The sequence below is a fragment of the Cervus elaphus genome, chromosome 7 (genome assembly GCF_910594005.1).
Source record: "Cervus elaphus chromosome 7, mCerEla1.1, whole genome shotgun sequence".
NCBI lineage: Eukaryota > Metazoa > Chordata > Mammalia > Artiodactyla > Cervidae > Cervus > Cervus elaphus.
Window position 1 is genome coordinate 1,164,433 of NC_057821.1, and position 25,941 is coordinate 1,190,373.

A 25,941-nucleotide genomic window follows, 5' to 3' on the forward strand; every position below is an offset into this window, starting at 1 on the left:
TGGAATGAAAACGGACCTTTTCCAGTCCTGTAGCCACTGCTGAATTTTCCATATTTGCCGGCATATTGAGTGTAGCACTTTCACAGCATCATATTTAAGGATTTGAAATAGCTCAACTGGAATTCCATCACCTCCACTAGCTTTGTTCATAGTAATGCTTCCTAAGGCCCACTGGACTTCACACTCCAGGATGTCTGGCTCTAGGTGAGCGATCACAACATCATGGTTATCTGGATTATTACAACCTTTTCTGTATAGTTCTTCTGTGTATTCTTGCCACCTCTTCTTAATCTCTTTTGCTTCTAAAGTCTGGCCATTTCTTTCCTTTATTATCTTTGTATGGACAAAGGCTAAGGGGTTACAGTTAGGGTTATGCTTAGGGGTTAGGGTTAGGGTTCAGGCTTAGAGTATCTCTAATTTTCTTAAAGAGATCTCTAGCCTTTCCCATGCTTGTTTTCCTCTGCTTCTCTGCATGGTTCACTTAAGAAGACCTTCTTATCCTCCTTGCTCTTCTCTGGAACTCTCGTCTTTCTCTTTCTCACTTACATGTGGAATCTAAAAATTATAAGAAACTAGTAATTATAACAAAAAAAGAATCAAGCTCACAGATACAGAGAAAAAAATAGTGTTTACCAGGGCAGGGGGGCAAAATAGGAGTGTGGAGGGGGAGGTATAAACTATTGATGTAAGATAGGCTACAAGGATATATGCCAGGAAGAATATAGCCAATATTTTGTAATAACTGTAAATGGAGTGTAACCTTCAAAATTATATAAAAATACACACATTCAATAAATATCAGTTCTTTTATCTCTTAAAAATTCTGAAGATGAATAGTGGGGTGACAGAAATATAAGTAAGTGTACTTAATGCCACTTAAAATACTTAAAATGGTAAATTGTATGTTATGTATATTTTATAATAACAAAAACTTACACAAAGAAAAGCAGCATTTTCATTTATGTGAATGTCATCACTGTGACCCAGGCCAATACAGAGAAACACCAAGTTTCCTGCATATGAGCCCCTGTGGTGATGGGCGACCACCCATCCTCACCACGGCTGTAGGTCTCCTCGGCACTCTGGCCGGCTGCCAACACACCCACCCTCAGCTTCACGTCGCGTGAAGCTCACTGACACCGCACCTCATCTGGTGTCACGCAGCGGCAGGACACGTGGCATAATTTCTCATTCCTTACCAGGGGATATACTGCTCATCAGCTTCACACAGTGAGAGTCGCAAAGTGCCTACTCGCTTATCCAGCTCTTGCCAGCATGAACACCTTTTTATATTAAGGTAATGACCTCTGAGGGTTTCCCAGGTGGCACTAAAGAACCCGACTGCCAATGCAGGAGACATAAGACAGCCAGGTTCAACCCCTGGGGTGGGAAAATCCCCTGGAGAAAGGCATGGAGACCCACTCCAGCATTCTTGCTGGAGAAGCCCATGGACAGAGGAGCCTGGCAGGCTACAGTCCATATGGCTGCACAGAGTCAGACGTGACTGAAGCGACTTAGCACACACACAACGACCTCTGAATCATTAATCCACGTCAGGAGCCGAAAGAGGGAAAGTTACACCCATGATTCCATCAAAATAAATGCTCAGAATTCACATCCCCCACCCCTTATGATTTGGAGGCTTGTATTACCCAGCTACGATGGAACCGGGTAATTACCCAGTTCTGGCTGAAACTGCTTCCCATTGAAAATGGGTAACAGAAAGTCTCTCAGGAGCCTGTCTGTTTGGCAGCCTCTAAACAGTTTCTTGGAGAACACAGTATAGTAAATATATCGTCTCAGGGGGCTGCCAAGAAGACAAAACAGCAGTGAGGGTAACAAAATCAGCCCTCAGCAAGCAGTGTAAAATAGCATTAATACGAAGAAAATGGTGATTGAAGGAAAAGTATTATTTGAAAGTAATAAAGCCAAAATCAGGAGGAAAAAAGGAGAAAGCAAAACCCAAACAAGCTCAACTGCAAACTAAGTGTAAATGAGAAAATAAAATGAAATTTGAAAATGACCTAGCAACTTTTTAATAGAGAGAACTGAATCCAGTCAAGCTCTCCAGGCTCCGCCTGGAGGCAGGGAAAGTAAGGTGTGACAACTTGCTTCTGTTCTGCAGGTGACAGCTGAGCCAGGACCCTTACCTGCGCACCTCCCACCTGCATCCTCCTTTCATCCCTCCTCCCCTTTCCTGGTTGATTTTTGGCCTATGGTAGTACTTGAGGATCAGGTTTTGGGTTCAGAGTGATTTAGGGAATAATATGCATCTAGATGGGCTTCTGAGGTGACTCTGTGGCAAAGATTCCCCCTGCCAGTGTAGGAGACACAAGAGATATGGGTTTGGTTCCCAGATCAGGATGGTCCCCTGGAAAAGGACAGGGCAGCCCACTCAGTATTCTTGCCTGGAGAATTTCATGGACAGAGGAGCCTGGTGGGCTGCAGTCCGTGGGGTCGTAAAGAGTTGAACACGACCGAGCACGTGCTCACTCACACATCTGGATGCATCTTGAGGGCTTCCTATGACTGAGCAAAGGACCAACAAAGGACAGAGACTCTGAAAAACCTGCTGCTCAGAGATGCTGTGCCCAAACGTGCATAAAAGCAAAGCCTGACCCAAAGCTGCTGTTTCTCATTTCCGTGAACAAGACGCCCCAAGTCTTGAGCTGAGCACCCTTTTATGAAGCAGAGAATGTGCTTTGTTCAACACTGAACTGCCTCCAAACCTGGCAGAAACATCTGGGTCTAGTCTCCATCTCACTCCCAGTAGAGTAAGACAGAATTTACAAAGGCACCAAAAATTCAGCACGTGTGTTTCTGTCTGGAACCTTGAACAAAGATGGTAGACCCCTAAGTACAGAGGCACAGTCTGAGCTGGGGCAGCCACAAAACCACAGTACGCAGACTTTCATTAAGTATCCTGAGGTCGGCAATTCTCCATATCAGTTCTGAACAGCATCCTTGGGCACACTCTTACCTCCTAAACCCAGCCCTCAGGTGACTCAGACTTGCCTCTGCCTCACCACGAACACGATGATGTTGTAAAGGCTTCCTCCCTTCCACCTTCTCTTTCTTCTGTGAGCTCTGGGTATTTATCTCATTGAAGGTAATAAAGAATAAATAATAATAATAGAAAAATAAAGGGCTACTTCAATCTACCTTAGAATATTCCAGAGTAACATAGAAATTGACCATTGTGTAACTGAGCTTCAGAGTTTCTTTGTGAAATGAAGACACTCATGGAGAAAGATTAAAGGATATGATGCCCCTGAAATGCTTAAAGCCATGCCTGGCTCACAATGAACACTCAGTAAATGTTAGATACCAACCACTGATCTTCACATTGACTCAAATCCCAGTCTCCCTTTCTAGATCCTGCTCCCTGTAGCACTCCAGGGTGCTGTTTGCTCACTTTCTCAGATTCTGTTTGCTATGAGGTCCAGAAGCATTTCTTATCAAATCCAGATTAATCCTCTTCTTCCCTAACAAAGAGTGGGCACAACAAGCAACATGAGAAAGTGCTTCATTTTCTTTTCAATAAGCCTAATTTGACTACAGCTACCCCCCAGGTGCCTTCCCTGGTGGCTCAGACGGTAAAGCGTCTGCCTGCAATGAGGGAGACCCGGGTTTGATCCCTGGGTTGGGAAGATCCTCTAGAGAAGCAATGGCAACCCACTCCAGTACTCTTGCCTGGAAAATCCCATGGACAGAGGAGCATGGTAGGTTACAGTCCCCGGGGTGGAAGAGTCAGACACAACTGAGCGACTTCACTTTCACTTTCACCCCCCAGGTGGCGCCAGTGGTAAAGAACCTTCCTGCCAATGCAAGAGTCATAAGAAATGCTGGTTTGATCCCTGGGTGGGGAAGATACCCTGGAGAAGGGCATGGCAACCCACTCCAATATTCTTGCCTGGAGAATCCCAATGGACAGAGGAGGCTGGCGGACTATAGTCCATTGGGTTGCAAAGAGTCAGACATGAATGAAACAACTCAGGACACATGCACACCTCTGTCCTTCTAGACAATTGCCATAATGAGATATATTGGAATCCTAACTCCAGAACCTGTGAATGTGAACTTCTTTGGAAATGTTGCCTTTGCAGATGTCATCAGTTCCAGATGGGGTCATGACAGAGGGCCCTCATCCAATATGACCTGGGTCCTTACAAGAAGAGGAAGTGAAGTGAAGTGAAGTTGCTCATTCGTGTCTGACTCTTTAAGACCTGTGGACTGTAGCCTACCAGGCTCCTCTGTCCATGGGATTTTCCAGGCAAGAGTACTGGAGTGGGTTGCCATTTCCTTCTCCAGGAGTTCTTCCCAATCCAGGGATCAAACCTGGGTCTCCCGCATTGCAGGCCGACGCTTTACTGTCTGAGCCACCAAGGAAGTCTAATAAGAGGGGAGACACACAGAGAGGGAAGATGAGATAAAGGTGCAGAGGCAGAAAGCCACATGGCAACAGAGGCAGAGATCGCGATGACGATCTACAAGCCAAAGAGCTCCAAGAATCGCTGTTAACATCGTTTAAGTTAAGAGAGCAACCTGGAGGAGGTTCTCCGGAGACCTTTATCGTGACCACACCCTGCCAGGACACTGATTTTTAACTTCTAGCCTCCAGAATTATGAGAGGAGGGGACTTAAAACAACGAATTCCTGTTGTTCTAAGCCCCCGCTCTCTGGTACTCTGTGACCACGGCCCTAGGACACTGATAGAGGGATAGATGTAACCCCTTCCCACTTAAAGGCGCCCCAGAGTGTTTGACGGGACTTCCCAGGTGGCGCTAGAGATAAAGAACCCGCCTGCCGATGCAGGAGACACGAGATGTGGGTTCAGTCCATGGGTCTGGAAGATCCCCTGGAGGAGGGCATGGGAACCCACTCCAGTATTCCTGCCTGGAGAATCCCCATGGACAGAGGAGCCTGGTGTGCTACAGTCCACAGGGTCACAAAGATTTGGACACAATTGAAGAGACTGAGCACACACACACATGGAGTGTTTGACAGGCATTTTTACAGAAGACCCTGGATATCACTGTCAGGTTCCTCAAATAATTGATTCATCTATTTAGTTATTTATTTAATCTAAGGACAAGGAGGCCTAGTGTGCTGCAGTCCATGGGGTCACAAAGAGTCGGACACGGCTGAGCGACTGAACTGAACTGAACATCACCTGTTGGTGATGTAATTCACTGACCATTTCACTTTTTATTATTTGGGGATATGAAGATGAAAACCTGTTGCCACAGTAATTTTGCATTGCATTCTGAAGATATTTTTGGTAGCTCTCAAATTTGCTTACAATATGCAAGAGCTTTTCCTATGTCTGAATTTTCCATCAGTGGGAACTTTAGCTAATAAAGCTTTTGCTGCAGAATACACAAGAGCTCCCCAGGGAGTTCTTTCTACTGCTCACATAATTTTTCTCTTCTCCTTGTTTTAAAAAAGAAGGATATTGAAACATTAAAATGTTCAAAGCTCTGAAAGGAAGATAAGCCACTCAGGCTGAATGATTAGGAACATTTAAAAAAAAACACACACACACAAAAGGGAAGACAGTAGTTCAAATCCAAATAAACTCCACTTGCCTAATATGCATCAAAACTGATTTATTCTGAACTTCTCTCTTTGGGTCACAGATGCAGTGTGAGGCTAAGTTCTCATATTTCCACTGCCTGCCCTTCTTCTTTCTTGCTCATAGCCCCTTCTAGAAAAATGCCCTGATCTTCAACTCTTTTTCAAAACTTCTCTTCCTTAGCTCTTAGCTGATCCCTCCTAAAGAAATAAGCACAGAATCTCCAGCACAGCAAAAGAGTAATTGGGAATATGGATGGAAGATGAGTCACGTGCTTCGTGTCTGAAGCTTCATCCTATGAATACTTACACAGCATGGTGGACAAGTGCACTTCTGTCCACACATACAAATCTCTGTAATATAATCCCAGAGACACTTGCTTTTTTATCTGCAAGGAGAAAATCACCTCACTAAAAAACTCTTAGAAGAGAACATAGGCAAAACATTCTCTGACATAAATCATACCAATGTTTTCTTAGGTCAGTCTCTCAAGACAATAGAAATAAATGCAAAAATAAACAAATGAGATCTAATCAAGCTTACAAGCTTTTGTACAACAACGAGAACTATAAACAAAATGAAAAGAAAACATATGGAAGTGAGGAGGATATTTGCAAATGATGCAACCAACAAGGGCTTAATTTCCAAAACACACAAACAGCTCATACAACTCAATGACAAAGAACAAACAACACAGTTGAAAATGGGCAGAAGGCCTGAACAGACGCCTCTCCAAAGAAGACAGACAAGCGGCCAGCACAGATGCTCAGCATTCCTAACTATCAGAGAAGTGCAAGTCAAAACTGCAAGAGAAACTGCAGTGAGGTGCCACCTCACACCAGTCAAAATGGCCAGCATCAAAAAGTGCAAATAGCAAGTGAGGAGGTGTGAAGGAAAGGGGAACCTCCTGCATGGTTGGTGAGAATGTAAACTGGCACAGTCACTGTGGAAAACAGTGTGGAAGCTTCTCAACCAACTAAAAATAGAGTAGCTATATAATCCTACAATCTCACTCTTGGGCATATATCTGGAGGAAACTATAATTAAAAAAGACGAATTCACCGAAATGTTCATTGCATACTATTTATAACAGCCAAAAGACACGGAAACAACGTGAATGATCATCAAGAAATGAATGGATAAAGATGTGGTGCATATATACAATAGAATGCTACTCAGTCATAAAAAAAAAATAATAAAAGAATGTCGTTTGCAGCAACATGGATGGACCTACTAAGTGAAGTAAGTCAGAGAAAGACAAATATCATATGACAACACTTATATGCAGAATCTAAAGTATGACAGAAATGATTAATTTTTCTATGAAACAGAAACAGACTCACAGACATAGAGAATACACTGTGGTTGCCAAAGTGCAGGGAAGGTAGGGGAGGGATGGAGCAGGAGTTTGAGGTTAGCACATACAAACTATTATACAGAGTGGGTAAACAGCAAGGTCCTACTGCACAGCACAGATAACTATACTCAGTATTCTGTGACAAACAATAACGGAAAGAATATGAGAAATAATTATACATGTATATATATATTTCCTGGTGGCTCAGCAGGAAAGAAGCTGCCTGCAATGCAGGAGACTCGGGTTCCCTGCTTTGGGAAGGTCCCTTGGAAAAGGAAATGGCAACCCACTCCAGTATTCTTGCCCAGGAAATCCCCATGGACAGAGGAGCCTGGTGAGCTACAGTCCATGGAGTCGCAAAAGAGTTGAGCATCACTTGACAACTAAAACTATATATATATATTTGTGTGTGTGTGTGTGTGTGTGTGTTAGTCACTTAGTTGGGTCCAGCCCTTTGCAACACCGTGGACTGTAGCCTTCCAGGTTCCTCTGCCCATGGAATACTCCAGGCAAGAATACTGGAGTAGGTAACCATTCCCAGGGATACATATGTATACAGAATTATATATATGTATACACACATACATACATATATACAGATATATAACTGAATCATTTTGTTATACAGTAGAAATTAACACATTATAAATCAACTACATTTCAATAACACATGTTAAAAAAGGAGAAAGTCGCCTAGAATGTTTTCTCTAAGTTGAAAAAGTACTTTTTCTTATCCATACCACCTAAAAGCCTATATTGGGAATATATTCACTGTAAAAATGATACAGAATCTATTTACTTACATTCAGGCTTCCCTGATGGCTCAGCTGGTAAAGACTCCACCTGCAATGCAGGAGACCCCAGTTCAATACCTGGATTGGGAAGATCCCTGGAGAAGGGAACAGCTACCCACTCCAGTATTCTGGCCTGGAGAATTCCATGGACAGAGGAGCCTGGCAGGCTACAGTCCATGGGGTCACAAAGAGTTGGACATGACTGAGCAACTTTCACTTTCACATAATATGGATAAACCAAAAGAACATTATACTATGTGAAATAAATCATCACAAAAGGGCAAATACTGTAGGATTCCACTAATATGAAGAATCTAAGCACCAAAAACCATTGAAACAGATAGTAGAAAGGGGATTGCCAATGGCTAGGTGCAGAGAGGGAACTTTGTGCTGACTCAATTTGTTTTACAAGATGAGAAAGTTGTACAGATCTATTTCACAACACTATGACTATACTTAATACTATTGAACTGTACACTTAAAAAGGGTAAGAATGGTAAATTTAATGTTATAGTCTTTACCATGAAAGGAAAAGGAGAAAGGGAAAGATAAACCCAACTGAATGCAGAGAATAGTCAACTGGGCAACTGAACAATAACAGCAAGATATGCAGATGCCATGCACTTTAATGGCTGGTGTGTGAAGAGGATGCCACCCCACTCTAGTACTCTTGCCTGGAGAATCCCATGGATGGAGGAGCCTAGTAGGCTGCAGTCCATGGGGTCGCTAGGAGTCGGACACAACTGAGCGACTTCACTTTCACTTTTCACTTTCATGCATTGGAGAAGGAAATAGCAACCCACTCCAGTGTTCTTGCCTGGAGAATCCCAGGGATGGGGGAGCCTGGTGGGCTGCCCTCTATGGGGTCGCACAGAGTCAGACACAACTGAAGTGACTTAGCAGCAGCAGCAGCAGCATGTGAAGAGGAACTAAAGAGCCTCTTAATGAAGGTGAAATAGGAGAGTGGAAAAGCTGGCTCAAAATTCAACATTCAAAAAATGAAGATCATGGCATCTGGCCCTATCACTTCATGGCAAACAGATGGGCGAAAAGTGGAAACAGTCTCAGATTTCATTTTCTTGGGCTCCTAAATCACTGCAGACGTTAACTGCAGTCAGGAGATTTAAAGACACTTGCTCCTTGGAAGAATAGCTATGACAAAACTAGTTGTTGTTTTTGTTCAGTCTGCCAGTCATGTCCAACTCTTTGCCGCCTCATGGAATGTAGCATGCCAGGCCTCCCTGTCCCTCACCATCTCTCAGTCTGCTCAAGTTCATGGTCATTGCATCAGTGGTTCTGTCCAGCCATCTAATCCTCTGACACCCTCTTTTCCTTTCTGTCCTCGATCTTTCCCAGCATCAGGGTCTTTTCCAATGAGTCGTCTGTTTGCATCAGATGACCACAATACTGGAGTTTCAGTATTTAGCATCATTCTTTCCAGTGAATATTCAGGGTTGATCTCCCTTAAGATTGACTCATTTGATCTGTTTGCTGATTAAACAAGCTTTTCCACTGTCCAAAGGACTTTCAGGAGTCTTCTCCAGCACCACAGTTCAAAGGCATCAATTCTTTGGTGCTCTGCTTTCTTTACGGTCCAGCTCTCACAACCTTATGTGACCACTGGGAAGACCATATCCTTGACTATACGGATTTTGTTGGCAGAGTAATTTCTCTGCTTTTCACACTGTCTAGGTCTGTCATGGCTTTTCTGCCAAGAAGCAATCATCTTCTGATTTCACGGCTGCAGTCACCATCCACAGTGATTTTGGAGCCCAAGAAAAGGATATCTGCCACTACTTCCACCTTTTCCCCTTCCATCTGCATGAATTAATGGGGCTGGATTCCATGGTATTTTTTTAACATTTAGTCTTAAGCCGGCTTTTTCACTCTGCTCCACCCTCATCAAGAGGCTCTTCAGTTCCTCTTCACTTTCTCCATTAGAATGGTATCATCCACATCTCTGAGGTTGTTGATGTTTCTCCCGCCTATCTTGATTCCAGCTTGTAACTCATCCAGCCCAGCACTTCTCATGATGCGCTCAGTGTATAGGTTAAATAAACAGGGTGACAGCACACAGCCCTGTCGTACTCCTTTCTTGATTTGAACCAATTAGTTGTTCCATACATGGTTCTAACTGTTGCTTCTTGATATGCATACAGGTTTCTCAAAAGATGGGAGAGATGGTCTGGTATTTCTATCTCTCTAAGAGTCTCCAAGTTTGTCATGACCTACACAGTAAAAGGCTTTGGTGTAGTTGATGAAACAGAGATAGATGTTTTTCTGAAATTCCCTTGCTTTCTCTATAATCCAGCAAATGGTGACAAACCTAGACAACACTAAAGACAGTACTAAAAAGCAGAGACATCACTTTGCCCACAAAGGTTCTTATAGTCAAAGCTATGGTTTTTCCAACAGTCATGTATGGATATGAGTTGGACCATAAAGAAGGCTGAGTGCCAAAGAATTGGTGCTTTGAACTGTGGAGTTGAAGACTCTTAAGAGTCTCTTGGACTGCAAGATGATCAAACCAGTCAATCCTAAAGGAAATCAACCCTGAATATTCATTGGAGGGACTGATACTGAGGTTGAAGCTCCAATACTTTGGCCACCTGATGCAAAGAGCTGACTCACTGGAAAAGACCGTGGGAAAGATTGAGGGCAAGAGGAAAAGCAGGTGACAGAGGATGAGATAGTTGGATGGCATCACTGACTCAATGGACATGAGTTTGAGCAAACTCAGGGAAATAGTGAAGGACAGGGAAGCCTGGCATGCTGCAGTTCACGGGATCATAAAGAGTCGGATATGACTTAGCAACTGAACAACAATTCTTTACCAGAATTAAGATACTACTTTGTATTTCCTTTGTTTTTTCCTTCACTCCTTTCAAAATTTGTATCTAATTGAGCAGCAATACATGCATGTAATCGAAAAATAGCATTCATTGCTTACTCATTGTATATCTACCCAAAGTGAGAAATGTTATTCATAATTTATCTTGTGTGCTTCCAGAAATAGTCTATATATATTTGCATGCACATGTATGTATGTGTTCATCTTGGACATTTCTAATGGAAGCACAATAAATACATACTCTTTCCTTGCTGTAAAAAAATATTTCTTAAAGGTCTTTATCAGTAAATGTATTTGATAATGTTGTACATATGAACATTATATGTTTTAAACCAATGTAACTTCAAAGACATAAATAGATTGATTAAGTAACTTCTTTGTTTTGAAAGGAAATAATTCCATGTATTATATCATTCCATTAAATGAAGTATTTATGTATTCACCGACTGACAGACAACTGGATCATGACTATAAACAATGTACTTAATTTTTTCAAAGGCACTTTCTCTTCATCTCTTAGTATTCTGGTGGGACTAACTCCTAGAAGTAGAATTGTTACTTGGTGTAGACAATATATTGATGGAATTTAATAGCACCACTCCTTTTGAATTGTCATCTTCAGAACTCTAAATTGTGGGTGCTTTTGAACACTTAAGTTTATAGAAATCATCTTCTAAGGGTGTGCACAAAGCTGTGATAAACATGGGTGTGCAAATATCTCTTTAAGATCCTGCTTTGGGTACATGTTTTGGGCATATTGGCTTCCCTGGTGGCTCAGTGGTAAAGAAATCTACCAGCCAATGCAGGAGACATGAGTTGAACATAAACCCATTTTATGACATTTTATGTTACCATCACTGTCTGAGCGTGCCTGCTTCCCACGTCCTGAGGAAGAGGACCCCCACTCTGCACCATCATTTTATCCACCTCCAACATGAATCCTCTGTTCTGTGGTGAGGTGGTTTGAATGTGGGCCTTGTGGCCAGAGAGCTGGAGTTCAAACCTTCTGACATCACAACAAGCTCTGTGCTTTAAGGGTACTGAACTTGAACTCTTCACACCTCAGTGTCATTTTCTGTAAACCGGGTGTTAGAGGGCTGTTGTGAGGATACATTTAATAAATATGTATAAAACATATGAAGTAGTGTCAGGCACTTGCTAAGTACTCAGTGTGGGTTAGCATTTCTTCTTGTTTTAACATTTTTCTTCAAACTGATTCTTTTTTTTAAACTTAGTTTTATTCTAAGTACTATGTAATGGTATCATAGGTCAGATGTGTAGTATTTGTATCTTATCCTGAAAGACATCAAACTACATGCATACATTTACAATGAAAAGAAAGCTTTTCTAGGACACAATTTGAAAAGTACCGTCCTAAGCAGGAGTATTAGCAAAAGTTCTGAGGAGTTCAAGTCTGAGAGGTTGTACTGCGTCACACTGATGCTATAATTTTCATTTCTCATACTGGATCCCTACATTTCACCTTAAATAGATTTTTAAAAATGGACTAGACCAGGGCTAAACAACCTAAATCCACAACCAGCTGGCTGCGTGGCTTTGTAAATAAAGTTTTATTGGAACTCTGCTACTCTCCTTCATTTATTAGTACATATTACCTGTGGCTACTTTCACAGGACAGAATAATTGAGCAGTCACAACAGAGACTATACGGTCTACAAAGCCAAAAATATTTATTATCTGTCCATTCACAGGGGAAGTTGTCTGGCCCCCGGTCGAACCAATCTTTCTTTCTGTCTGAGACATTAAACATGATTGAACAGCATCCAGCTTCTCACCTGCTTTCCTAACCATAACTGCTCTGAAAGTCTGAGGTTTGCTCATCAGAAATTCTTATTTTCTCAGAATTTTGAGACTGCAATACTAATATAAAAAAAAAAATCCTCAAAGCCTGTCTTCCTTTTTGCAAAATTTTAAAATTTCGTTATTGTGTCCCACACTGGTGGCACAGTGGATAAGAATCCGCCTGCCAACACAGGAGACATGGAATCCATCCCTGGTCCAGGATTCAGCCCACGAGCCACCATTACTGAAACCTATGAGCTCTAGCACCTGTGAGTCACAACCGCTGAGACCACACGCTGCGGCCCTGAAACCCACGCGCACGGAGCCTGTGTTCCGCGGCAGACACAGCCTTCGCATTGCAACTGGGAGAGCCCGCACACAGCGACGAAGAACCAGTGCGACCGAAAATAAATGAATACTTAAAAATTCCATTAGTGCCTTTGCTTGTGTAAATTTATAAAATGTGGCCTTCCGCCTTCCTAAAAGTCGGCTCAGCGACATTTCCTTTCAATGAGTGTGCTGCCATTTTACCTTTCTCGGTAAAAATTTACTTTTTCCATCATATACTTTTCCTGCTTAAAAACAATATTCTTGCTTACAAGCAGTGTTCTTTCTCAAATGGGTAAAAAGTTCTACTTACAAAGCTATTTCCCCCACAACTCTGCCATACTCTGTTCATGTTACTGTTTTAAGATTTACTTTTTTCATAAAATATACCCTAATTTACATAGATCTCCAATAACACCACTTCTGCAACAACTTCAATCTATGAAAGGTAAAATTGTAACTTTTAAGATGTCTCAAGAGTTGCTGTTTATCCTGCTACATATTTAAAATTCTACTTGCCACCACATCCCCTCCTCTCAACCTGACAACACATGGCAATTCAGATAAGTAAAATCGTTACTTTTGCAAAGCAATAAAGTCTGTACAAAGGATATAGTTATAAACAAACTGTAGTCCTTGACACCAGAATTGATGTGAAATAGGCATGAGATGAATAAATATGGTAGAAGAATAGTGATACTTAAGAAATAAAAACAAAAATCCCTAGGAGTAGAAAAAGAAGGGAGGGTCTAAGCATTTTTCATACAAGGAGAAAGGGATGTGAGCAAATGTTTTCAGATTGGAAAGGACTGTAATTGGCAAATGGAAGGAAGGATGCCCCACACCCACTGGATGCAGTCAGCCTGGCAAGAAGCAGCTGTTATACTGGATCCCAGGCTTCTGGGGACCCATCAATTACTTTGTGGTCACAGATCAGATTCATTCAATTCTCTGCTTCAAACTTTCCAACTTTGAACAGTTTGACAGACCAAATCCAGTGTTCATCTCTGTGTCACTGAGACCTGAGGGAAAGGCAAGTGGGACTAGCTCTGTCTCTGGTTCAACAGGGCATCATCCTCCTACAACTCTGTGGGAGAAAAGTGCCAAGCTTCTTGTTAGACCTGGCACTGAAAGCCTCCCATCACATAAGAAGCATCATACTTGGCTAAGTTTTACCCTAACTAAACCATCTGGGTTGAGGTCTGTTTGAGAACTGCAACTTTTCCTTAACTCAGTCTAATGACTCCTTATTGAGAAATTGTAATAGGCCTGGCCTTCTGGGGCAATTAGCCCCTGACCTAATGGTTCTCAGAGCCCAGGATGGGGGAGATAATGTACAGAGAATTCCACTGTGGTCCATGATGGTAAATGAAATCAACAGGACTGACCATGGTACACAGTCACTGCCTTGGGAATCAATGCACTCCATGTTCATGAGGTGGACGGTTAGGAAACGGAGGGCCATGTCCTCGCCAAGGCCAAGGACGTGGAAGAGATCAACACAGAATCACTGAAGTGTTGCTCCTGTTGTGCTAGAAACCATCCAGTCTCAGAACCAAACTTGAAATCAGTGAGTCCAGAACTAGCACAAGCCTCAGACAGCCAAGGTACACTCGGCAGACCCTTCTGAGCAACCACCTACCTGACGCAGGGATTGGCTCTGTTGAGTCATTAACTCATTAGCAATAAGTGTATTAACCTTGATCTGAAATAAACCAACATATATTTAATGACTGAATTAGCAGAAATCTCTGTCAAGAGGATTTCTGCTCCTTCTATCTCCCGACGGAGCTTCACATGTACCTACTTCCTTACATACAAACCCTCCTCCTTGTCTCTGAGTCCAGTTTTTCTTATTTTGATTCAACACTGCTCTTATCCCTCTTTATTTTGAAACTACACACAGTCATATGATCTTTCTATTTATACCAAGTAAACATAATTCATTTAAACTTGAATCCAATATGGTTTGTTAATTTGATTATGCAATATTTCAAACATCCCTGCCAAAACAGATATACATGTACCAACAATCTAGATCTATTTTAACAAGGTAAATATTTTGCCATGTGTGCATCAGCTATTTCTCTTAAATAAATAAATTGGTGCATATATAACCAACAAATGGCCTCCAACCCAACCCTCATGCTTCCAATATTTCCTTGTCTTTTTTCTACCCTACACCCTTGGGCTCACCTTTGTTGCTCTCTTAGAATCCTGTGAGATTGTTGTGAATCTTTCAATTCAATATTAATTAATCTCATTAATTAGTCTACTTGGTGTACTAGGTTGGAAGTTATCCAAAGAAGAACAAAGTTTCAAATGACTTGCTCTGTCTATTTTATATTCATTTAAGGACCTACTGCTACTTATTTTTTCAAGGCAAAAGAAACCTATTAAATGGAATTATTTATACTAGGACTTATGTTTATTTCAAATAATTTCTTTTCTTATCTTTCTCAAATATATTTTGCCAGTCCTTTCTTAGAAGAATGCCTTTTTCACGCAAAGGGCCTGCATAGGAAGAAAAATACACTTTATCCACTTAAAAATCTAAGTTCATTGCCTTATGAATAAGAACTTCCATCTTAAATTCATGGAGTGTAACTTCTGAACTAGAGTTCTGATGAGTTTTTAATATGAAGAATAAACCCCTAACAAATGCAGAGTATAGAGTCTCAAGATATATTATAGTTTCCAAAGGCAGGACTAACTTTAACCACTTGCTATTTACTGATAACAATGAAAAAATACCTCGGCTTCACCCCATGAGGCTGGTGACTCTCAGGGATAAAGAGGATGCCCTGCAGCCAAAGGCCACTGAAGCAAGGTTCCCGAGGTCTTGTTACAGAAAGCGTCACCTGCCCAGGCTAACACATGGGCGGGATGAGCTGCATCCGCATGCAGGGAGCACAGTCCCCTCTGATCCAGGAAGCTGGAGACTAGGTTAAGGTGCAAAACAATTTTCCCCACAGATGGGACTTGGGTCATTCCAGTATGTCCTTCTCACAATCTAAACTGCACTGAAATCACCTGGTCATCTTGTTAAAATGCAGATTCTATTCTATACATTTGGGTGGGGGCTGAAAGTCCATATTTCTATCAAGATCTGTCAAGTGATGCTGCTGGTCCACTGGCCACCTGCCGAGTAGCAGGATCCATAACAGCCTACGTCCTTTTTTTTGTAGAGAAAATGGGAAAGAGAGGAGTAGACAGATAAGATGTGTGAGAAGAGGAAACCAGAGAAATAAAAAAGAAAGCAAAATGTCATGGGCAGAGAGTGAAAGAGAGACCAAAAAAAAAAAAAAAACCAGGAAATGTGATAATAAGGCCCTCCCAACATCTCTCCCTCCTGAGTGCCCCCATCAGAGTGGACATGAAGTCCTTGTATGGCCCCACCTACCAACCCAGGGGCTTCAGGGCTCGATGCAGGGTAGTCTGAGAGCTGTCCTGATCAGACCAACTCTTTCCCCGGCCACAGGCCATAGGATCTGAGATGACCCTCCGCCAGAGCCACATAAGTCAACGTGTTTCCTCAGATTTCTGAGCCAGTACTGGAAAAATGAATACCAGAAGCCAGTTCACATGAATGAATACCCAAGGCCAGGCTGATTCTTAGTTACAACCATGCCAGAGACCCAGCTAAATCCTCCCCTTCTCAGTGCCGTTGGATTCCTGAGTACCTAGACTGATTTGAGTTGATTATCTAGAGTTTGTAGCAATACAGAAAGGAGGTAGAATATAGGGGGAAATGGAGAAAGAAGAGAGAAATGAGGAGAAAAATATTTAATGATAGATGAAAAAATAAAGAAAGAACAGAAGGATAGAAGAAAAGAGGGAGAAATAGGACATGAGAGTGAAGCCAAAGTAATATAGAAGGAAAAACACCCTCCAGGAGGAAAGGTGCCCATGGCTGAGCAGGGACCCAGTGGTCATGGGCCCGATGAGCCTTGACAAAGGACGCCATTGCAGAGGAAGCTATGAGCCATCATCACCTGACAGGAGGGGGTGAGGGGGTGCATTAGTCTGGCTTTCATAGAGTCAGCCCACTGTTCCCACCACATGGAACTGAGAGGGAGAAGAGACAAAGTCAGGGCAGGCTGGTAGCCTGAGCAAGATAACTGGTCAAAGTCTGTGACAGCCCCAGGAAGACCTCATAGATGTCCAGGGAGGCAGTGATGGAGCTGGAGTCCTGACCTCCACCTGGAATACCATCAGAGCTTTACGCTGCCCAGCCATGGACCTCTGCTGCCCACCAGGCATTCTCGCAGACCACAGCCTCAGAGCAGGAGAGCTGATGGAGCCCACACCTCTCCCCGACCTGGTCCAGAAGCCTCCAGGGAACTCAGAGCTCACATTAGCCTATAGGTAAGAATTCTGATTCACAAGGACTGCCTCACAAAATTCTTGTCTGAATCCAAGAATCACAGTAGATTGATATGTATTAGTTGATTTACCTCAGGGGAAAGTAGAAAATAAACATTACTGGGAATTCCCTGGTGGTCCAGTGGTTAAGAATCTGCCTGCCAGTGCAGGGGACAAGGGTTTGATCCCTTGTCTGGGAAGATCCCAAATGCCAGGGAGCAACTAAGCCCATGTGTGCCACAACTACTGAGACTGTGAGTCAGCGCTCGCAAGCCACAACTGCCGAGCCCACAGGCCAGCACTTATGAAAGCCCGAGCCTCACGCTTGCAAGGAAGAGGAGCCCCTGCTCACAGCAACCAGAGAAAGCCCACGCAGCGATGAAGACCCAGTGCAGCCAAAAATTAATAAATAAAATAATCAAAAAACAAAATCAGTTAATTATAAAAAATAAAATAAACATTACTGAATTTTGACAGTGATCTCTGGTCTGTTGTATTGCTCACTTCCATGCTTTCTATGACCCGCAGCATCCTAAGATTCTGGCCATTTTCTGATTTAGTTGGACTGAACTTGCAAACACATCTTTTAAGTCCTATGAGTGTTCAGTATCAAGCCTTGTCAAGCCACCTGGTTTCCCAACGGACTGATGTAAACCATGCTTCTTCACATCGTATAGGAAATGAGCCGCTTTTTCTCACCTTTTTTTCCCCAGTGATATATCTTCCACTGCATTTCAAATGAGGACATTTACTCTGCACATCAAAAGAGTGTGTGTGTCCTGAGAAGTAGCACACCACTTGGCAAGAAACGGCAATAATTTTACCTTCATTTAAGACACAGTCCTATATTTTATTTAAATAAAATCCTTTTAGAGTGTATTTTTGCAGTTCTGAGTACTTAATTTATTTGGTTATTTTCACACAGAAATCTAATTTAGCCAAGGAAGCAGTCACTCATCAGTAAATATTAATGTGAAACATATCACCAGTAAAGAATATAATTTCTTTTTTAAAAAATCAATAAATTTGTGTAACTAACCTTCAGTGATTAGAGCTGAAGTCCTCAAATTCTTTAGTCAAAGATTTCAGGGCCAGCTATGTCTCAGTTTTATAATTTGGAGAATTTAGGGAGGTATACATGGCATTTCACATATTAATTAACATGCCATGGCAAACATATGGGAAAGCATATGGACAACTTGCCCAAAGCAACATAAGTAAAGACCTTTTGTCTTACTATCATTTAATGTCCATTTTAAATAAGGAATTAGGATAAAACTTTTCCCAGAGTTTTTGGAATTTGGAATTATAAATGAAACAGTTAACCTGTGTTAGTGGACAAAGTTTGCACAAACAGTAATAGATGCAAAAGAAGAAGAAAAGCCCTTTAAAAAATTAAGACAAGGAGAACACCCACAAAACTTTTACGGCCAGAGAAGGAGTGCTTGATTTGGACTTCTTCTTTTTAACATGTAGAAGGAGGCCTAAGAAGAAAGCCTATACACGGTCTTTCTTCCGAGGGGTCAATGTTGCCTCAGAGAGGCCACAAGCTGGGGACACTGCTGTGGATGAGAACTGCATCAGTGAGGACGCGGCAGCAGCTTCTTATGGGGACCATCCATGAAACACTAACTGTGAGTTCATGCTCAGATACCCCAGCAGCAAGACTCCATATGACTTTGGAAAACATCTTCAGATCCAATGAGAATGTCTTTGACAGGAAAGGATGCCAAATGCGGAAAGAAAAAAACCAGAGATGCGCAAATACATTAGGGTGGGCAGAATGGCACCAAAGATGTCCAGGCCCTAATGTCCAGAACTGTGAACATATAACTTTGCATGACAAAAAGGACTCTGCAGATGGGATCAAGGTTAGGAAGACTGTCCCAAGCTGACCCAGTTTAACCACAGGAGCCCTTAAAGTAGAGAACTTTCTCCAGCCAGAAGAAGAAATCGGAGAGGTGAAGCAGAAAGAGAACAAGAACACAGGGAGATTTAAAGGCGAAAGGACTCGACCTGCTGCTGCAAGAGCAGGCCACGCGGGACGCACAAGGGAGGCAGGAGGCCTGTAGAAGCAAAGACCAGCCCCCAGCTAACAGCCTGAAGGGCTGCAGTCCTACACCCACAGGGAAGTAAGTGAGCATGTACACAGAAGAGTCAGCAGGGAACTTCTGACTGCTACCATCTGAAAGGCCTGCTTGCAAGGCTGGCCCATTCCCAAGACTCATGATAAGGATGGCTCACTGTGCCTAATGTTTTTAAAGTAACTGAAAGTATAATTCATAATTATCAAGTAGTAAGACTTACTGCTGTCAATGCCAATTGTGTACAATGGGCCCCGAGTAAGAGGTGAATTTGCTCAACCCATGATAATGAATGCTGAAGATGCAAGGATGAGCCCCTTTCCTAAAGGAACTAAAAATGCTAAGAGAGGAGAAACACCTGCACTGGACGTTCAAGGACCAAGGGCTGCAAGCTGGGACAGTGGGCTACAGAGAAGCACAGAGCATGGAGCTCAACAAAGGCAACCTACCAGAAGAGAGAGTCCACTCATTCAATAACTCAGCAAACACTGGCCAACTTTCTGCTCAGACCCGGGCACCATGAAGTGCTGGGGACACAGGCAGGGTACGCAGGTCTCTGTTTACACAAGTTCAGGAGTGGGAGGCAGGCTACCTCACCAGGTTTTCTGTGTGGCACAATGCGTAGGTCTGGGGGATCCTTCTGTCCTCACCTGCATGGTCTAGGATTAACAACACCACCATTCTTGACCCTACTTCCACAGGGTACTTGATCATTAAACAGACTGACAGAAGGTGATGCTTAGATGTGGTTCCGCTAGAACCTGATTAACTGAAAAATAAGAATTTTTACACTTTCTCAATCAAATGGAGTTGAAGATGGCAAAAGCATAAACCTTAATTCATACAACTAAGAATAAGCAGGCACCCTGAAGGCTCAGACAGTAAAGAATCTGCCTGCAATGCAGGAGACAAGGGTTTGATCCCTGGGTCAGAAAGATCCTCTGGAGAAAGGAATGGCTACCCACTCCAGTATTATTGCCTGGGAAATCCCATGGACAGAGGAGCTTGGCAGGCTACAGTCCATGGGCTTCAAAGAGTTGGACATGACTGAGAGAATAAGCACAACCATTAGTTACCTAATTTTGAAAAATAATATGCAATTTTTAGCAAAGTTTCTCTTTATAAGTAGATGCTTCATTTAACTTTAACTTATTCTTTAAAAAAAAACACAACTTTTTATTTCATATTGGAGTACAGCCAATTAGCAATGTTGTGATAGTTTCAGGCGGACAGTAAAGGACTCAGCCATAGATATACACATATCCTTTCGCCCCTAAACTGCCCTCCCAGCCAGGCTGCCAAATAATATTGAGCAAAGTTCCCTGTGCTATACAGTTAAACCTGCTTACTCGTAAATAATACTGATCTTAGACCACCTGACCTGCCTCCTGAGAAATCTGCATGCAGGTCAAGAAGCAACAGTTAGAACTGGACATGGAACAACAGACTGGTTCCAAATAGGAAAAGGAGTACGTCAAGGCTGTATATTGTCACCCTGCTTATTTAACTTATATGCAGAGTACATCATGAGAAACGCTGGGCTGGAGGAAGCACAAGCTGGAATCAAGATTGCTGGGAGAAATATCAATAACCTCAGATAAGCAGATGATACCACCATTATGGCAGAAAGTGAAGAGGAACTAAAGAGCCTCTTGATGAAAGTGAAAGAGGAGAGTGAAAAAGTTGGCTTAAAGTTCAACACTCAGAAAACTAAGATCATGGCATCTGGTCCCATCACTTCATGGCAAATGGATGGGAAAACAGTGGAAACAGACTTCATTTCTGGGGGCTCCGAAATCACTACAAATGGTCACTGCAGCCATGAAATTAAAAGATGCTTACTCCTTGGAAAAGTTATGACCAAACTAGACAGCGTATTAAAAAGCAGAGACATTACTTTGTGGACAAACGTCTGTCTAGTCAAGGCTACGGTTTTTCCTGTAGTCATGTATAGATGTGAGAGTTGGACTATAAAGAAAGCTGAGTGCCGAAGAGCTGATGCTTTTGAACTGTGGTGTTGGAGAAGACTCTTGAGAGTCCCTTGGACAGATTCAACCAGTCTATTCTAAAGGAAATCAGTCCTGAATATTCACTGGAAGGACTGATGCTGAAGCTGAAATGCCAATATTTTGGCCACCTGATGCGAAGAACTGACTCACTTGAAAAGACCCTGATGCTGGGAAAGATTGAAGGTGGGAGGATAAGGGAACGACAGAGGATGAGATGGTTGGATGGCATCACCGACTCAATGGACACGAGTTTGAGTAAACTCCAGAAGTTGGTGATGGACAGGAGGGCCTGGCACGCTGCAGTCAATGGGGCTGTATAGAGTTGGAAACGACCGAGTGACTGAACTGAACTGACTCTGGTTTGGACTTGGTGCTCTTAGAATTAGCACAACACTAATAACTGCTCCCAATCATATACATGGCAACTGCTGGTTTAGAAACTTTGTCAGGCAGCCCTAAAAACACTCACAAATTCCTTCCCATTTTATTATTTTAATTAATGTTAGATAATTAACGAATTCTTCTTGATTCAATTTACATCAACATTTACTGACAATAATAAGCACTCCAGAGACAAAAAGATTAAGTAGACAATCTATTAGGTCTTAACATAACATTGGTGTCTAAGGAAACTCAAATGAGGGCAATTTGTTACCCAAGAAATATTATCACTTTGTGGCCTATTAGCCTTATTGATAATGGATTTTTAGCTGACATTTTTCCTTTTACCATGACAATTCAGAAAAAAAAAAAAATTAAGTTACACAACATCCTTAGACTAAGTTAAATGGAAGACACACTGTATATATTTTATTGTGGTAAAATATATACAACGTAACATTTAGCCCTTTAGACATTTTGAAATGCACAATTCTAGACATTAACATTCACACTGTTGTGCAGCCATGACCACCACCCATTTCCAGAACTTTTCATCTTAAACTGAAACCCTGTCCTCATTAAACACTAACAGTTCATTCCTTGCTCCTCCAAATTTCTAAATTACATTTCTAATAAAAAGAAAAAAAGTAATTTTGTCTCCATTTGACAAATCTTCTTCAGGCCACCCCTCCCACCCCCAGTTGGTTGCCCCATCACCCAATTGCAAACCCTGGGCAGGTCTTTACAACACTACTTTTGAAGCTTTTCACTTGGAGCAAACTGTGATTTAAAGATATGAAACCCTAACTATGTAGTCGATTACCTATATTTTAAAATTCCAGAAGTTAAGCAAACAAAACCTAATTCTTCTAAAAGGAGCATGAATATGTGATCAGAATAGAAACTATGTCTCTGATGTAAATTAAAGTAGTTATGATTCAAAGAATCCTAACCATATACTGTCCATAAATTGCAAGAAGCCACATGGTGCTCACGTTCCTGTTGGATCAGGAATTCAACACATGCCTCAAGAAGTCTTCCACAGAACATTCTCCATTACATCAATCTTTAAATGCTCTGAGTCTTTTAGAAATTTCAATTTATCAAAGGGCACAGAAAAAAAATGGATATACTTTAATTAAAAAATGCTCAGGCAATATAAACTACTGTGCCTGATATTAAACAAAAATAAAGTGCGTTGTATGTGATTTATTTAAACCTTAGACTACACACTGTTTAAAGAAATAATGGGAAGACATTTCCCCTACATTGTTTTACCTTTTACTTATTTCATAAATTATACAGAGACAGTGTATTCTAAAATGTCACATGTGCCATACATTCCATGGGAATATTTTCGAGTAATTTAGGAGGCTCTGTTTCTGTACTTGACCTGACACATGGGCAGCAAAATGTTGTAACTGGCACAGTTCATATTCTGACAGACTGCTTTTCAATAGACGCACATACCTGGATGCTCTCCTCTCGGCGATACTGCTTCCAGCTCCTCCCGCCGTCACTGAACATCAGGAGGTAGCTGGTCACCCAGTCGGAGCTCCCGTACCCTCCCTGGGTGGCCACGGCTGTGACCTCCATTCTCTCTCCAAGGTCAATCTGCAGCCACTGGTATTGATTTGACACAAGAGGCGACCAGCCACCAGCTCCTTTTTGCGGGGAATAGAAAAAAGAAAAATGATAAAGATGGAGAAATCTTTGAAGTTTTTATTAACCTGGAAGAACGGTATCATAAATGAAATTTATAAAAATCATAGTTTCAAATTCTTATATAATGCCTCATAATTACACACACTTATACAAACAAAAAGTAAAAACACAAGTTAAGTGTGAATGAATGAAGCTTTTATTAACTGGACTGTCTGTAGCCCTTGACTCTTTGGAGTTTGGGGGTCCCACTCACTGAAAGTGCTTAATATAACAGGTGGACAACAGGCCATCACATCAGTGCTTGGAACTAGTGTGTTCATTGGCTTTAATGCATGACTTGCCCTCTGTTGGCCATAAGGAGAATACCCGGACCATGGCAGAATTAGAAAACCTTAACTCTGGATTCCTAACACAAGGAACTACAGTGTTGAGAACTGGGATAACAAAGATGGTTATGGCATAGCCCTGCATTCAAGGTGCTCATGGACTCATAATAGAAGAACTTGACAACAATTCAGAGAATAACTTGAAAGACAACATGGGAGTGGTGAAGATGAAATTAATTTCTGTGCGGGGAGCGAGAGTTCTGGACAGGCAGGAGGTAGGATGAGTGAGGATCCAGAGGAGGCTAATGATAAGGAGTTTCTTGCGTGCTGATGAAAATAGGTGCAGAGTAGAAATCACTGTGCTTTGCTTTTTCCAGTGCTGGTAAGAAACCAAAGAGTCACAGATTTCTGAGAATGTATTATTGGTATATTTTGTTCTTCCATTTATTGGAAACATGAGCTTTTAACTTGGATTTAGATATCATATTATAATACACTTTGTTCATTTAAATTAGTATGCAATATAAAATTGGGAAATAGATCTGAAATGCATTCTAGAACTGATATTTTGCTAATTATCCATGTCTAGAAAACACAGTGTCATGTAAACAATCCCTAACATGAAAAAAGTAGCTTTAAAAATTTTTTCCCATTATTCTTACACCTAATTCGAGACTCTCATAACAAAGCCTGATCCTGTAGGCAACATTTATTATCTTTATATTAAGGGCAATTATTAACATCCACACCCCGTTTACTAAAACTGTTATGACAGTGCCCATCAGGAGAGGTGTGAAATGGTTACAGGACAGCTTGAAGGGAAATGGAAGTGGGGTACTTACATCAGTGTGTGGGGCTGTGACCAGCAAGTCACCAGCAAGTGGGCACATCTATCGCTTCACTACATCCTCTGTTAACTGCACTGCATGTATAACTCTTAGTTAAGTCTAAAGCTTACAGATTCTTTCTGAGACTTCCTCATTTCCTATAGTAAATCCTTGTTCCAATATTATAAATTTTCTTCTTACTGTGTCACAAGCACAATCTTTTCCTTTGATCCAGAATCTATAATATGCCACATTTTTGGTTGTCCTATAATACATTTTTTAACTTTTTGAAATTATTTTGAAATAATTTCAGATTTGCAAAAGAGTTGCAAAGATGGGTAAGGAATTCCTGTCTACTTTTTAGCTAATGTCTCCTACTGTTAATTTCTGACATCACCATTGCACTTTGATCAAAACTAAGCTATGAACACTGGTACAAGGTTAAAGAAATGATAAACTTTATTTCGATGTCTCCAATTTTTCTACTAACTCACTTTTTCTGTTCCAGGATCCTGTGTTGCATTTAGTCACTGTATCTCCTTAGTGTTCTACACCCTGTGAAAGTTTATCAATCTTTCTTTGTCTTTAATTGCAGGAATGATCATTACCCAACACCTTCCTGCTAATTCTACTCATTTGTGCCAAGGTCCCAACTAATATCTGATGAATGAGAAGTCCCTCTGAGTTCTAGCTGAGGGTTAACTAATAGTCCCAAGTAACATTACTCGGCAATTGCCTATAATTTTGTAACCAAAATAAGTCAAATATTAGGTGTTGGCATTTAGCTGTCATTTTAACTTAGAGGTTCTACTTACAAAATTTTATATGAATCCTTTTAAATCTCTGAGAAACTATTAAATGTCCTGTATTTTGACTTATATTAGTATCAAAGGATGTACTGATGATACGCTCTTTTAAAAAACTTCACAATCTTTCTGTGTCATTTGTAATCTCTGTTGAAGTCAGGAAGTATCACTAACATGTTATGAGTACCACATGTACAAAAGCACAACAGACTGAAAGGTATCAGCTTGTTGCCAGCATGTTGCCTTGGGACCAGCCTCTCACAGACACATCTTCATCTCTGTCAACTGGTCTTCAACATCTGCAGGTAACTGACCCTGAACAATTCATACCCCTTACCTGTGGTGAGGAGGTGCTACTGGTATGCAAATGAAGCTATTTGATTAAGTAGGTACTCTGCCAAAGTAATGAAACTGCAGAGTCCCCTGTACCATGGGGCAATTCATTTCCCTTAGATAACACAGCCATGGGGTAATCCCCAGACACCTGCTGGGGGATGATGTGAGCTACTGTGCTTTGCTCACTCACATAGTCCACCACGGTGACTGCCTCTTTTACTAATGACTGGGAAAAGTGGGAAATACACAAATATAACCTGAACACTGTTAGGGGGCCCCGAGCAGCCTTACTGACTGGTAGAGCTGAACCAATGTTCTGCAGTAAACGAGATAAACGAGAGACAATGCAGGAGCTGATACTTCTCACAAGCATGGGATGTGCTAAGGACCCTCCCAGGTGCTCCAAGTGTTACTTGACACACACCCTGCAAGTAA

At 41.7% G+C, this 25,941-nt stretch overlaps 1 protein-coding gene across 1 annotated transcript in view; it reads right to left on the reverse strand.

Annotated features, from left to right (window-relative positions):
* LOC122696852 (contactin-associated protein-like 3) overlaps positions 1-25,941 on the reverse strand; it is a 219,511-nt gene that overhangs the window by 140,515 nt on the left and 53,055 nt on the right. The window contains 1 exon segment of the mRNA XM_043906968.1: positions 23,017-23,210. Within this exon segment, the coding sequence (XP_043762903.1) occupies positions 23,017-23,210 (194 nt within the window).